General features: G+C 42.0%; 1 protein-coding gene across 1 annotated transcript in view; it reads left to right on the top strand.

The window, feature by feature from the left end:
* The window catches only part of OGFOD3 (2-oxoglutarate and iron dependent oxygenase domain containing 3), a 38,661-nt gene extending 27,709 nt beyond the window's left edge, over nucleotides 1–10,952 (top strand). The window contains exon 9 of the mRNA XM_033139461.1: nucleotides 9,971–10,952. Coding sequence (XP_032995352.1) covers nucleotides 9,971–10,107 — 137 coding nt within the window. The 3' untranslated portion in view covers nucleotides 10,108–10,952. The remainder of the gene's footprint in view (nucleotides 1–9,970) is intronic.
* The last annotated feature ends 3,411 nt before the right edge of the window (nucleotides 10,953–14,363 follow it).

Genomic DNA, 14,363 nt, shown 5'->3' with positions numbered 1-14,363 from the left:
ACACGGCTACCTACCTGTATTTTTAGTAAAACGCCATTGAGGGTGGTAGTGGAGGAGAAGCAGTCTAGATGCTACAGAAAATTTATGAAGATGGTACTCTAAGAAATATTACACATCAAGTGTGATTGCTGAATGTGCAGCTGTGGAGGAGAATGTTGACTTTCCATCCCAGCTGTTAAACCCCTCAAAAACCTTGTCTAATGCCAGTGAAGGGTGTTGTGTACAGGCAGAGGGTGTGTGTGTGTGTGTGTGTGTGTGTGTGTGTGGTGAGGTGGAAATGGATGGAACTCTGCATGCTTCCAGGGTTGTGTTGGCGATCCCATGAGCTGGCCAAACTATTTTGTGAAAGCTGTTGCCTAAGTACACACAAGGTCTTTCCAAAGAATACTGGTGTTCCTTCTAGTCCCCTGGAAACAATACTCAAGGCCTTCAAGAGCACCAGCTTTTGTGTCCTTCTCATCCCATTGATGACTCATGTTTATGTAGCACATTTTTCTGTTTCGGAGGTTATCTGTAAGTGTTCTTGTGTAGACAAGACATTAACACTAATCTTTTATCTGCACATTTTGCTATTCATTCCAACAGCAAGCATTCCAAGCTTCTGTCCTTGGTGAGTTTATTCACTTTTGTAACCTGAATGCTTCTGCTCATTCACTACATTTTGACTTTTTAGTCTACATGTTAAAATAGTTATTTAAACTTACAGCAATAACAAGTTCTTCTCTGCTGTTGGAAGGAAAACCTGGAGAAGGCTATGTTAACATGCAAAAGCTGGTGCATTGGCTGTTGGTTAAAGCTTGGTGCTGATACAGTGGTACCTTGGGTTACATATGCTTCAGGTTACAGACTCCGCTAACCCAGAAATAATGCTTCAGGTTAAGAACTTTGCTTCAGGATAAGAACAGAAATTGTGCTCTGGCAGCGAGATGAGTGCCACAACCCCAGAGTTGTTCGCGACTGGACTTAACTGTCAGGGGTCCTTTACCTTTACTTTCAAGGAGAGGGCAAGAAACAGGAGGAGTCTAACCATGATGGCTATGCTTTACCTTCACAGTTAGGCCCCTAAGTTTCTCTGTGTTTATCCAAAGAAATTGGGCACCATTCTAACAAGTATGCTGCATTTATTCCCATTATACCTAAACTTGGTAAGATCATACCAAGGTCACATGGGTGCGCTGATGCTTACTGTATCTGTAATGTGAGCTGATGGTGGTGGTATCATTATTATTCATATATTTCTTTCCCGCCAAATATTATTTATAATTATTTTTATTCTCCCCCTTTCTCAACCCCATGCTAAATTTGCAGTTTTTTTTTATAAAAAAAATAACTTCCAAGTGAGAAAAATCCCAACCACTTTTCCAAGCTGTCTTTTCCTAACTACTGCCTTTCTCCCTCGAACCCTCTGACAAGCACAGTGAGCTTGAAAGAAAGGTGGTGTTTTCTTTCAACCTGTGTTGCAATTTGGAGCAGGGAGGAAAACACAGTACAAATTCCTCCTTCCGTTCTCTGAGCTGTAGTGCAAACAGGGGCGTAGGAAGGGGGTGGGGGGCGGATCGCCCCGGGTGCCCTCACTGAGGGGGTGACATTCAGCGCACTGCCCGCCCGCGACTCCCTAGCCTACCCTGAGCTGTCGGGGTAGGGGGGGAGCTGCACCGCTTTGCTGGCGGCATTCCCCACTTCCCCCTTTGTTTTGACAGCTTGGGGGAGGCTTGGGAGTTGTGGGCAGGCGGCGTGCCGAATATCCACCATGGGCTCCGCCCCTGGCTGCAGGGCACACACGCCACTCCGGGCACCTGAGCTGCTATCCCGCACCTGGGAGGGCACCTTCCATGCCACGTCTCCCTCAGGAGCGCGGGCATATGCTCCGCTGCGGAGTGCAAAAGAAGGTTTCTGACAGTCCACTTCCTTTAAGGAACAAGGGGCACTTGCCTGCAGTGAGTTGGCAATGGAACCGTGGACCTCTGGGCTTAAACATACGTAACTCTGTGCTGATTACGGCCAATATATTTTGAAATCCCTAACTTAAGTGCTACCTAAGAACTGCAAATTTTTGTTTTGAGTATATTCTACTGCTCCACATACTTTGTCCCTTCAGCATGAATGTTTTAATCATTTTTTGTAGTTTGTTCCAATGGCTGTACTCTCAAATTAATTTTCTGCAGTGCATTTCAAGGGAGAGATACCTTAATATATCGGAGAGCTCAGCCATGCATACTTAGGTTAATAGCACTGTGGAGGCTGCCCATCGGTGGCAGTGGAATGAGCCTGCAACTAGGATGAGGTTGTTATCTGAAGTGGGGGAAATGAAATGGAAAGAGGCTGCGAGGAGGGAGGACTCTTACTTTTTTTCCCTGCAGCATGGGAGTGAAGAGATTTTGGGTAATTAGTCTGATCTTTTGACACCCTGACCTTTGCTGGATACAACTACTTCTGTCAATGATTTCTATAGAAATAGAAACTTGTTTCTGATTAATTAGGTCTTTGGATTCAGAACAGTTTTTTAAACGATGTAAATACTTTCTTCACTGCTTTTCCGCCAGGATAACATGCCAGTGTGGGAGTTGAGTAAAATCACAATGGTGCTTCCCTAACGACCTTCAGTTTTTGTTCCGTTTCTTCAGGAGGAATACTAAAATAGGATTACTGAAATGCCAATTAGTCAAAAGAGATTCTTGTGGCAAGGTGGTCTACTGAAATAATGGGCTTTTGCTGCCCAGGAACAGTTTTGTCAGGTGCAGCTATTTAAACTAGGGCATAAACTAAGAAATTTTCTCCGATTTGAATTTTTATCCAAGCTGGAGCAGACTTCAGTGGCTTTCATTGCTCCTTTCAGCTGAGTATTTCTGAACCCATGGAGCTAATTTCTGGGTCTGAATCCAGCTTCAACACTGTAAAGTTCAGTGACTGCGACCTCTTGTTGTTGTTGGGTTCTCTATAGACATTTTAAAATTAGTTTAAGAACACAGAACTAGAGTTTGTTTGATTCATTGCCTTATGTGATGCAAGATTTATTGGATTATTTTTTCAGGAACAGAAAGTACTTATGCAAATATAATTGTATTAATTAAACTCGTCCTGCATAGTACATGTTGGATATGTTTCAATACTCTTTCTCCCAGTAGTGTGAATAATAGTTTTGAGTTGGCTTGTGGCTTATGAAGAAGTATCTATAAATACACATGTCTTACATATGTTTATCTGGGATATGTACATATCCATTGTTTACATCTGCTATATTACTGGTGATGAAATCAGTAGGCTTCCTTCTGATAGACATCAGTGCTACTTCTGACTGACATGTTTTTGAGAGTGAACTATATAACATTTTTTCAAATCAAAATAAAAAATAAAAAAAATTCTTCCAGTAGCACCTTAGAGACCAAGGATTTTTTTTATTTTTTTATTTTGTTTTGACTATGGCAGACCAACACGGCTACCTACCTGTAACTGGAATTTTTTCAAATATAGAACTTTACCTGTTTGTTGTAATAATAGGCTGTATCCAATAAATAAAGGGGACGACAGAGGACGAGATGGTTGGACAGTGTTCTTGAAGCTACTAACATGAGTTTGGCCAAACTGCGAGAGGCAGTGAAGGATAGGCGTGCCTGGCGTACTCTGGTCCATGGGGTCACGAAGAGTCGGACACGACTGAACGACTGAACAACAACATCCAATAAATCCATCCTATTAGCAGAAGAACTTGCATCTGCGCAATGAGACTTCCTCTCCCTGTGCCTTGCCAAACAGTTCTGGGGTTCCCCCAACCATCTGAAACTGATGGGTGGGATGCAGGGAGAGATGGGAAAGAAAGGTTTTTTGCACAGATGGAAGTTCTTGTGCAGATGGGATTACTTTGGTGGGTGACTTTCCAACCAAAAGGAAAGGATTTCCTTAGTAGATACATTTGAGTAACTACCATGATATGTATTTGTGGCTTTAAAAAAAACCAAACCAACCATTGTGGAATGTAGTTCTTGGGAAGCTGGTAATATTTTTTTTTGAAACCTGCTTGACCCTAATATACAGGGCTTGGAGCTAGGTGCATATTTGTGAAATTGTGGTTCATTCTCTTGATAATTTTTTTTCAGTTCAGTTGTGATTGATTCATTAGAAGGTTAAAAACATGTTTTAGAATAATTACAGACAATAAAAGAACCATGCAAATTAAAAACTAATTATTTTGAATAATACGACTGATTTAGTTCTTTTATGGGCATTAGCAGTATTCTTGTTGATGACACATTTCTTAAACTTTTAAGAGATCTCTAATTAAAATACATTGAAATTAGGACAATGTAATAGTTATTTAAAAGCCCAGTTCTAGGAATATTATAAGAGAACATGGTGGAATGAAGATGTACTTCACATAGTGAATATTCATATATTCCTATTAAAGGAAGCTCTCCTGGTACCCACTTTGTTATTTTTATTTTAAGTTGCTGTGCGTTAATTAGATACTTATACTATGCTATTTTGTGGTTTGTGTTAATAGGTTTTATAGTATTTGTACTTTTAACTACTTCATAATTGACTGGTGAAGAGCAGGAGTAAGCAAGCACATGCAAAATTTGGGAAGTGATGAATTGAAGAGACTTGGATTAATCAGTGATTTTAGATATCTGACATCAGCACCAAGTCCACTTGCATGGAATGTGGACAATTAGGAGTATTGCAAAAACCTGGATATTTGTATATTGTAGAGATTGTATACAGAACGGTGTGTATGTTTTTTGTTTGTGAATTGCTTCATAAACTTTCACTTATCCTTAATTTCTGATACTTTCCTTGGGTGTAGGATTTGAATGTTTTGTTACAAAGACAGGTGTCTAGTTCAGAATAATACACAACGTATTCTTACTTCACTGTTCTCTCAAGCAATCTGCAGTTGCAACATTTTGTTCTCCAGACATTTCTGCTGTTATAAAAAAAAGTAAGATCTTTGAGTAGTTGTTTGTATTTACACTCATACCTCATGTTGCGTATGCTCCGTGTTGCGTACATTTGGGATATGCACTCCCGCACCACGGAAGTGTTTTCCGAGCGTGCGCGACCCCCAGATGCGCAGAATGCTTCTGCGCACTTTGTGCATGCGCAGAAGCGCTCAAGTCGTGCAACTTCTGGGTTTTCGGGGGGTTTTTCACGTGTGTTCGAGTTATGCACACCCGTGTTACGCACAGCGACCTGGAACGGATCGCGTGCGTAACCCGGGGTTCCACTGTATGTCTTCTGGAATACCCAGTGGATTTAAAATTGAAAGAACTGGGGGTTGCTTGTTAACCTGAATGTGATGTTTGGGGTTTATCAGCTCAAAAGATTCTGGTGAATACTCCAAATGAACTAATATGAACCCTGAATGTGTCTATATTTTGTCACACACATTTTCCTGTACAGTGGTACCTCGGGTTGCGAACATGATCTGTTCTGGGGTGCTGTTCGCACCCCGAAAAGTCCGCAATCCGAGTGGTGATATCACGCATGTGCAGAAGCGCGATATCGTGTGACCTGCGCAGAACGCTTCTGTGCAGGGCGAAACCTGGAAGTAAACATTTCTGGGTTTGCCGCGTTTGTAACCCACGCCATTCGCAACCCACAGCGAACGCAACACGAGGTATGGCTTTATTTTGTTTCTCGAAAGCAAAAAATACACTGTCTAAAATGAAAAGCAGGTACTATTGTGTCAAAGTGGGATGGCTACGAATTATTTGTAAAGATTTGGCAATATGGGAAATAACACAATAATGGCCTCTCTCTCAGAAGGGTGTTTGGAAGAGTTTTGTAGCAGACACTGGACTCAATCTGATTAAAGGTAGTCATGCTTTATACAACTAAAGTTTGTTGCTACTAATTTGACCCATTGATTTCAGTGGGATTTATGTGCAACTAACTTTTGTTAATTACCATGGATAGGCATTAGTGTTGCTTTTTGTGGGTTCTTTTGCACCATTGACAGTTAGCCTACAGCTTGCAAGCACAGTCAAGCGAGGAACTCTGAAGCCTTTGTATCAATCTGCTAAAAGCTATTCCGCACTTGTACAATACTTCACGCTGGCCTGATGCTGGTACCGATACAAGAAGCGCTTTTACCACTTTGAAATTCAGTTTGCCAGAAAGGTAGCTGCATGTTTTACTAACCAGCTGCGGTGCCACACATGCCTAGGAAACCGGTTTTGTTTCCCTAACAGTGCCAGCCTTATTGAATCCAGCATCTTTTACAAAACTTTAGTCACTAGAAGGGAGTAGAAGATTACAAACCATACCAGCATGTTTAGAGAAGTCCAATGTGTATTTTACCACAGATACCGTAGCCTGCTGTGAAGTGTCTACACACTGTAGTCCTAAACTAGTTTTACAGTCATCCTTCTCAGCAGGGCATTGTAGTTTTGTAAGACGATAGACATCACTTATTATCAGCACTTGATCAAATAAGACATTTCCCATGGTTATGGAGAAGCTATGGCTGTTACACTGTGTGTGTATGTGCTAAAGTTATCATTATAGTTGAATTAGATGTTGTTATCCTGGGAGGAAGAACTATGTACAGATCTGACGAAGTGGCCTTCCTCCAGCTGTTCAGCTTCCCTTCTTTAATGCTTGTGGTTTCAAAGCACCGACTGATAATTCTCCTTAGGATGCAGGATGTTTGATAATAAAGCAGCATTTTTGCCTTTCAAGCTTCATGCAAAATCCATTAAGTTCTATTATAGGTAAACTAATAATAATAACCAACAGTATATCTTACCCTTTTCAAGTTTGTAGCTTTGTTGTGCTTTGAAGCAGCCACGTATTACAATGAATTCTCCAGGGTGATAATGATCTAGTAGCTTTCTTGGTAAATATTTATCAGCCAGAAGTGACAAAAAGACCTTCAGCTTGTTTTGATATTATTTTTTTTAGTACTGCCTGTATAATCCTTTGCAGCTACAGGCAAAAATGAAACTGGTGGCTGCAGAATCTAGTTTTGCACTCTGTCAATTCTGTTTGCGACAACCCAGTTATGACCAGATGCATGATTTCATTGCATTTTTTTTAATTTGATTAGCTTTGGAATTTTGGTCTTTAAAAAAAAAACACCCCACTCATGGTATCAATGGACGCTGGATGCAGAGGTCACACTCGCCATACTTCCTTTTGCTATAGACCTGTTAGACAGCGGCAAGTTCTGCAGTTGCTGGGTGGGCTGGGTTCAGGCCCTCAGGCCGTAGTTTGAGGACCCCTGATCTAGAGAGTACTGTATAGATCTGGAGTCCCAAGTGTGCCATCAGATGCCTTCCCATAGTACCCATCAGGGCCCCCTGCTTTTGCCAATATGTAAAACACTTTTTTTAAAAAAAATTGAGGATTTTATTGGGCTAGAGGCAGGACAGACTTTGGGGGGTTCTGCTTCTTATTTGTTTTGGTGTATGTGCATTCTTACCTGTCCAGAGGCAGGGGTGACAGTGCTTCTGAGCATCACCAGCGGGTTGTTTGTTTGTTTGTTAAAATGGGTTATTTGTGTTGTCTATGGCAGTTCTCCAAATGTGGCCCCAAGGCCCAAAAAAGGTTGGGGACCTCTGCTTTAATAAATGGCGTGGGGGAGTGATAGAGAGGGGATAAGGCACCTTACTGCTAATTGTGTTTGCAATTATGTTTTAAGGAGCTACAGGAGTCCTGTGGGGTTTCTGTATCAGCTACCAAGTTTGAAGCCAAATTGCCTTTTCTTACACATTAGCAACACACTTCTGTCCTCAAGCAATCATTCAGTTTCTATAGTGATTGTAAATATGCATTTTGGCCTGCTTGAGGTGTTGGGGGATCCTTTCGTTTCTGACCCTGCAAAAATGGGATCCGAGCCATTTGCTGAAAATCTTCCAATCTTTAATGTATCTTAAAGTATGAATTAGCAGAAAGTAAAGCTGCTTGCTTGTCGCACCTTCCCCAAAGACAAGGAATATTCATAAACCATTTATGGGTTTACAGTATATTCTGATTTTATCATGTGAACTGCCCTGAGACCTGTTGGTATAGGGCAGTATATAAATTTAAATAATAGTAATAATAATAATAACTCATGTTCCATATAAAAGTTGCTGTCCTTGAATAAACACTGTAGCTCCATATTTCCTTTTTTAAAAATTGAGGTATTGCACAGAAATCTTGTTTAGTATAATATAGGCAATATACTTTGTGTGTTAGTAAGCATTTTATAGTTAGGGAATTGTTATTTTGGAATGTGAAGAAGTCCTCAAGAGTGTAGTTATTAAATGCCTGGGATAAACTGTTTCGAAGCAATGAAAGAATAGCTGGACATTTTACAAGTAGCATGGAAGAGAGCACTTCTTAAAACCAGATGCTCCTGCTACAATCCAGCCATATGAGAGTTCCCCCAGCCCTTTGTTGCCTAGGAAAGAGATTTTCCTTGCTTAAGCAGCTCCAGACACTTGCCCTTGTTCTAAGAGTCAGTAAAAAGCTGGCCACTACTCAGTACAACATTCATTTGGGCAAATGCTTATGCCACTCTAAGTATATGCCTTGTGTCCCACCTACCTCACCCGTATAGTCCTCCTTCCCAGTTGTTTGTATCCGTTGGTGAAGAAAGTAAACTAACAGATGATTTAGAAACCTGCAAATTTTCTGGAATCACAAATTCTGTTGCCGTTCAAGGCATTTGTTTCTTGTGGGTTGATTGTCTGAAACCAAAAACGGCAACAACATCCTGAGTTCCAACATGCCAGCTCTTTATTTTTTTGTGGTTGCTGGGTTTTTTTTTCAAATGGTAGATGGAACTAAAATCTTGAATGTGCATTAAAAAATTCACCGTACTAGCAACAACATGTTGTACAGAAAGATTTGGCCCTACTGACTCTGAACTGTTTTGCTTAAACAGCCAGGTATGAAATCCACTTTCAGATGTTGGCCATACACTTCTGCAATTTTTTTTATAGGAAACTCATACATGGTGCTCAGATAGTGCATTTTAAATCAGGGAAATTGGGCGTCTGAGAAGGTTCTGCTATGAATGTGCATGTGCTCTGTACTCCCTTGCCTACGTGCAGAAATGTTTTCAGCTCAGGGGGAATTTGGTGTATAAACCTAACTATGGCCTCAGCACTCATGACAGCTTTCCTGTTTATTTATATTTCAGTCTTTAAAAGTGCTGGTGTGCTCAGCGGAGGAGCTAATGGGGGAACTCGTGCAGAGCAAGCTCCTCTGGGTTTTCTCACAATGTGTTGTCAGTTCAGTAGCTGGCTTGAGTTGTGGCTGGTCCAGCAGTCCCAGCAGCAGTCTTTATCTTTCTGCTCTTTCCTTTTAGGATGATGTTTGTGCTCTCATGAGATGACACACGAGAGGGGTGGGGGGCATCCCATAGCGGTGGGGCCGTTTGTCTGTCAAGCCATGACTGTGAGCTGTGCAGTAGGCTACGGCAGATTCTTTATTTTACTGGACCCTTCAATTAAATAAACAAGCTCTTTAGACATCCCGTATAGTGCACAGTTCTGGGTTTTCCTACTGCAAGCTTGGTCCCCCATTTGGTAGAGAGGGATGGTATTCCCTACTGAAACAGCTTTGGTCTGTAGAACTCAAGAACGGAGCAAAATAGCCAAGCCAAAAATCTCTTTTTTCTGACAGCCGGGGTTTGAATGTTACTAGTAATCTGCATAGCAGCAGCATTCACTAGACCTTGTGCTCCATGGCAGCTGCGTTACTGCAATGCATGTCTCTGCCCTCCAGAACAAAGTATGGTTACATGGAAATAAATAAATCCATTAAATAAACCAGTCTTTCGTATTGCAGTCTGTCTATGTGCATCTTAAGTAGCACGATCTTGTTCTTTGAGGACCAGGTACCATGCTTTCGGATAGCATTCAAATCTTGAATCTGTAGATGTCCCAGGGTAGGCATGGGATAGCAGTATCCTAAGTACTGGCCACTGGGCAAATGGTATGCATCCTTTCGCTCTCCTGACTGTACGTTCTTCTCTTTGCAGGCCGGGTTTCCTTCTTCACTTCTGGCTCTGAGAACCTCCATCATGTTGAAAAGGTCCACTGGGGCACCCGTTACGCCATCACCATTTCCTTCACCTGCAATCCTGACCACGGTATCGGGGATCCTGTTTTAACATAATGGGACAGGTGGCTAGATGGATTGACAACAAAAGCCCTGCGCAGAAGGGGGGGGGGAGGTTTAACTTCACATGTAAATTCCCCTCCATAGATCCTTCTAAACTTTATTTAATGTGAGCCATTTTCTCACACTCATCTTCCTCTTAAGTGTTGCAAACAGTGCCTTAGGGATCACCTTTCTAAGTCTCCTGTAACCATTTTGCTTTTTGCAAGGTAATAGTCCTAAACTGCCCCCCCTCACCCTACACATTTAAGGGCATGTCAGAATTCAGAGACTGCAGAACATGCCACATGCACTGTCATGCCTCTAACACCGAAGATCAAAATGTAGTCACTTCAAATGTTCCCTTCAGTTGTTGCTCTCAAAAGCACTATTTGGGGAGTCCCATGGAATAGTTTGTGGGCAGATAAACACTCAGGAACATGTTGTGAAGGAGGACCTTTCTAATAAACTTGTTGAGCTTTGTTGCCCTACCCACCTACCCCCCCCCCCCACTCCTCCTTTCTTCTGTTATATGTAAATTCTGGGAAATAAGTGGGGCATTCAATTTGCAGTCTTGAGCATTCACACATTTATACACACTAGAGAACCATGCTTCAAATTCTATGTACACATAACCCAGAACTACAGAATTTTATGGACATTATCCATGTGTCAAGTGTTGTTTTTCTTTAATGTTACTGCAATGTTTCTCCTTGGAAACAAAACATGTGCTTTGACTACTGGAATGGACTGCTCTGTGCAAAACTGTATGTGAACTGAGAGGTGGCTTCAAATGGTCAGATAGGAGGAGAATACTCAAGTGATCTCAGGATCCATTAAAGTTTGCTTTGTTATGAACCCTTTGCCTTTGTTGTACTAGTTATTCACCTACCAAAGTGAGTCTGGAATCATTTCATAGCTATTCTAGGACTGTCATCCATTGTGCCTTGGATAAGCACAAGGCTTTCATCTAAAAGAACAACTACTGGGGTAAATAAAAGAGATGGAGGAAGCTGTTGAATAAATAAAGATTATTTTAATTTAATTTTATTTTTTTGAAAACACTTAACTGATGCTTCACAGCACACAGACCCAGTGGAGGAAACAAACATATTTCTTCCTCACCAACCAATTTGTTCCTTGAAATTAAGAGGAGGGTTCTTTTTAGCATTCGGGGAGGCTTCCATTTTCATGTAGATTAAAAATGGCTTAACTTGAGTGGGTCACAAAAAACAACAACAGTGAAATGAAACACTGATGATTAGAACTGCTTTTAATAGTATGATCTGACTAATGCTTTGTAACCCTTAAGACTGATAATGAAGGTGGGGGACAACGACCCAAGCCTGCTGCTGGGCCATTTATGATGGCATGTTAACACATAACAGAGTGCAACAGTTAAGACGGTAACTTAATTTATGCCAGAACCCCTGCAGGTTAGTGGTGGCTGGATCACAGTGGAACTTAAGTTCAGCTTCGGAATGAAAGTGCAAGAAATGTTGATGTCTCAAGCTATTTATTTTAAGAACTGGCTAAACATAGCAGCTAGCTGGCAGTAATGATTTCGTGGGTGACACTTGAACTCACTCTAATCCCGCTTGTGAAAGCAGCCGGCTTGATTGCTTATTTTGGTTGAAGGAAGCTGAAATCCATTTTTTATTGATGTTGCTATGCCAGGCCAGCATCTTCAACTGTAGCCCAAGAGGCTTTTCTTGTTGCAAGCAGCTAAACCTCCCAGCTACAAAACTGCAGCAAGTTAGCAAAGCCAAACTTTTCATGCCAAGCTAATTCCTTACAGGAAACCCATTGAAGGAAATACCCACCCACCCACCGGGGAAGCCCAGCTATAGAAGCTTAACATGTCCAAACTGAGCATTTTGCCCACTTTACCTCCAAGTACAATAGGGAATATCTGAGGGCCAAAAGCAGCAGAGAAGTTAAGGGCAACCTAGAACCGAGGGCCATTTTTTAAAGCATTTTGTAAGCCACCCTAGGAACCTGTTGCAGGGTAGAAGTGTAAATAAAACATTGCAAGTTCATGTGTCTGTTCTGTTCATATACAAAAGGGAGGAGGGTGGGTTGCCTAATTTTTGCAACAAAAGGTATGCATGGGTGAAAGGAGCTTCACTTTCTCTCTCTCTTTCCCCCCTGTCCCTTTTCACCGTAGGGAGTTTTCTCCTGGTACAGAACAGCAGTGAGCCAGGCTTGGAAGAAAAGTAAAGCAATGGGAGACATCTTTCACTCTGGCATACCTTTTAGTGCAAAAATTACACATGAATATACCAACAGGTAGCTGCCCCATTCACATATTCATTTGGCTCTGAGTTTGATCAATGATTTGGTAAATATACGACTGTTTTCTCCTGTTGATTCTGGAATGGAAGCAATGCCAATCTAAGCCTTTTGAAGTCTTGGCCTTCATTCCCTTTCTCACCGCCATAACCACTACTGAAATCATGGCCATTTTAGGCTGCAATTCTAACCCAACTTCCAGGCAAGCCCCACTGAATCCAGGAGAACTCTTTGATGTAGACATAGTCACAATTGTGTTGTCTCTGGGCAAAGTAGGGCAGTCAAGTAAACTACCTCCTTTATGTAGGCAGAGGAGAAGCTCCGTTCCTCCAAATTTAACATAGTGACAACAATTGATCACAGGAAACCAACTCAGCAAATGTACTGTAGCAATATATGGAAGAGAAACTTCTACTGAGTGGAACAACAGTGAAGCCTTTGGCTTATAGATCTCAAGAGGTCTACATTATATTCCATTAATTCATTTGGTAGCCTCTGGTAATTTGCTATGTACATGTCTGAAGCAGATTGGCATCAGCATGGGAGTGTTGTTAAAAGCAGGCAAATGTGTCGGCATCCAGCCATCCCACCCTCTTACCTTTCTTCACAGCTGGAGGGTATACCTTGGGTTCCCAGACTTCTGAAACTCTTCAGAAGAGAAAAGGGAAAAGGTCCTGCTACAGCCTGATAATTCTGGGGATAGGGGAGCGATCAGTTTGGGAGGTGGGTGGTGTTTTCCAATATTTTTGTTTTTATTTTGGGGGGGTAGTGGTGGTGTTTGTCTTATCTGCATTTTTTAGGTTTATTGGCATGGGGGTGGATTTGCCTGCCTTTTTTGTTGAGTTGTGCTGGGGGGGGTCACCTACTTTTTTTGTTTGGTTGCTTGTTTGGGGTGTTTTGTCTTTTCTCTTTGCTAGTGTTGCCTATGGGATTTTTTTGTTGCTGTCTGGCTGGGGAGGTGCTTTGCCTGTTTTTTTGGGGGGGGGTGTAGGCACGTGTTTGGGCTGGGGTTGCTGTGGTTCAGAGCATTACCAGTTTTCTTCTGTGAAATGACTGGGTTTTTGTGCCCATGAAAGTTTCTCACATTTCCGAATGTGCCCCAAAGCCAAATAGATCAGGGACCCCACCCTAGATTTCTAATGGGCCATCAAAATAAAACAGGCAGTTATGTAAAGTAGTGCATGACACTATGGATGTTTGGTTTGTCCATTCCCTTACACCCATGATGTAGCAAAAATTAGACTTCAAATCCTCTTCTGCATACTACCCACATTCCTACGTGCCTTCACTTATAATGATCCCATGGTTTCACTAACAGAACATTCCAGCCTGAAGAAAATATATCTAATCCCCTGCTTCCCGTACATGTCCTGACAGGAGTAATGAAGTGCTTTTAAGACACCCCCCCCCAACCTTAAAAGCATCCTGCATCATTTACTAATGGATGAACTACCTCCCCAGGAGACAATCTTCGCTTTACAAACTTCATTACTCAGGCCTCTAGCTCTGAAAGCAAGGTGCTTCCTGCAGCGTTCCCTGCAGACTTGAAGAGGATGTGAAGATGACAACTGCTGTGTGCTAAGGAACTTAAGGCTGCTATGTACGGTATATACACTGGTGGTTGCAAACATGATGCCCACTCAGAAGCCTTTGCTGGTGCCCACAGGGTCCCCACTCCCCACTGAAATCACCCTCAAAAGAAGCATTATATTGTGGCCAGTAGGTTACAAAGTGAGCATGGTTGCGGTGTGCTGCCAACATGTTTCTCTGGTTTCTAAATATGCACACACGCTAGTCTGGGAGCACAGTTCAGCTTGCTTCTGCCCAGATGCACAGGATTGCAGTGTATGGCATTATCTCTGCCCCCCCCCCCCTCATAAAACTGCATGGACATAAACACTTGCAGATCATGACAAAGTTTGAAGGCCCTGGACCCTTTCTTAAGAAAAATCCCAACTGATAAAGCTCAATGTGGTCATGTT

Source organism: Lacerta agilis, chromosome 2, assembly GCF_009819535.1.
Source record: "Lacerta agilis isolate rLacAgi1 chromosome 2, rLacAgi1.pri, whole genome shotgun sequence".
Lineage (NCBI taxonomy): Eukaryota > Metazoa > Chordata > Lepidosauria > Squamata > Lacertidae > Lacerta > Lacerta agilis.
The sequence above is the reverse complement of the archived record's forward strand: the minus strand, read 5'-3'. Positions and strand labels throughout refer to the sequence as shown.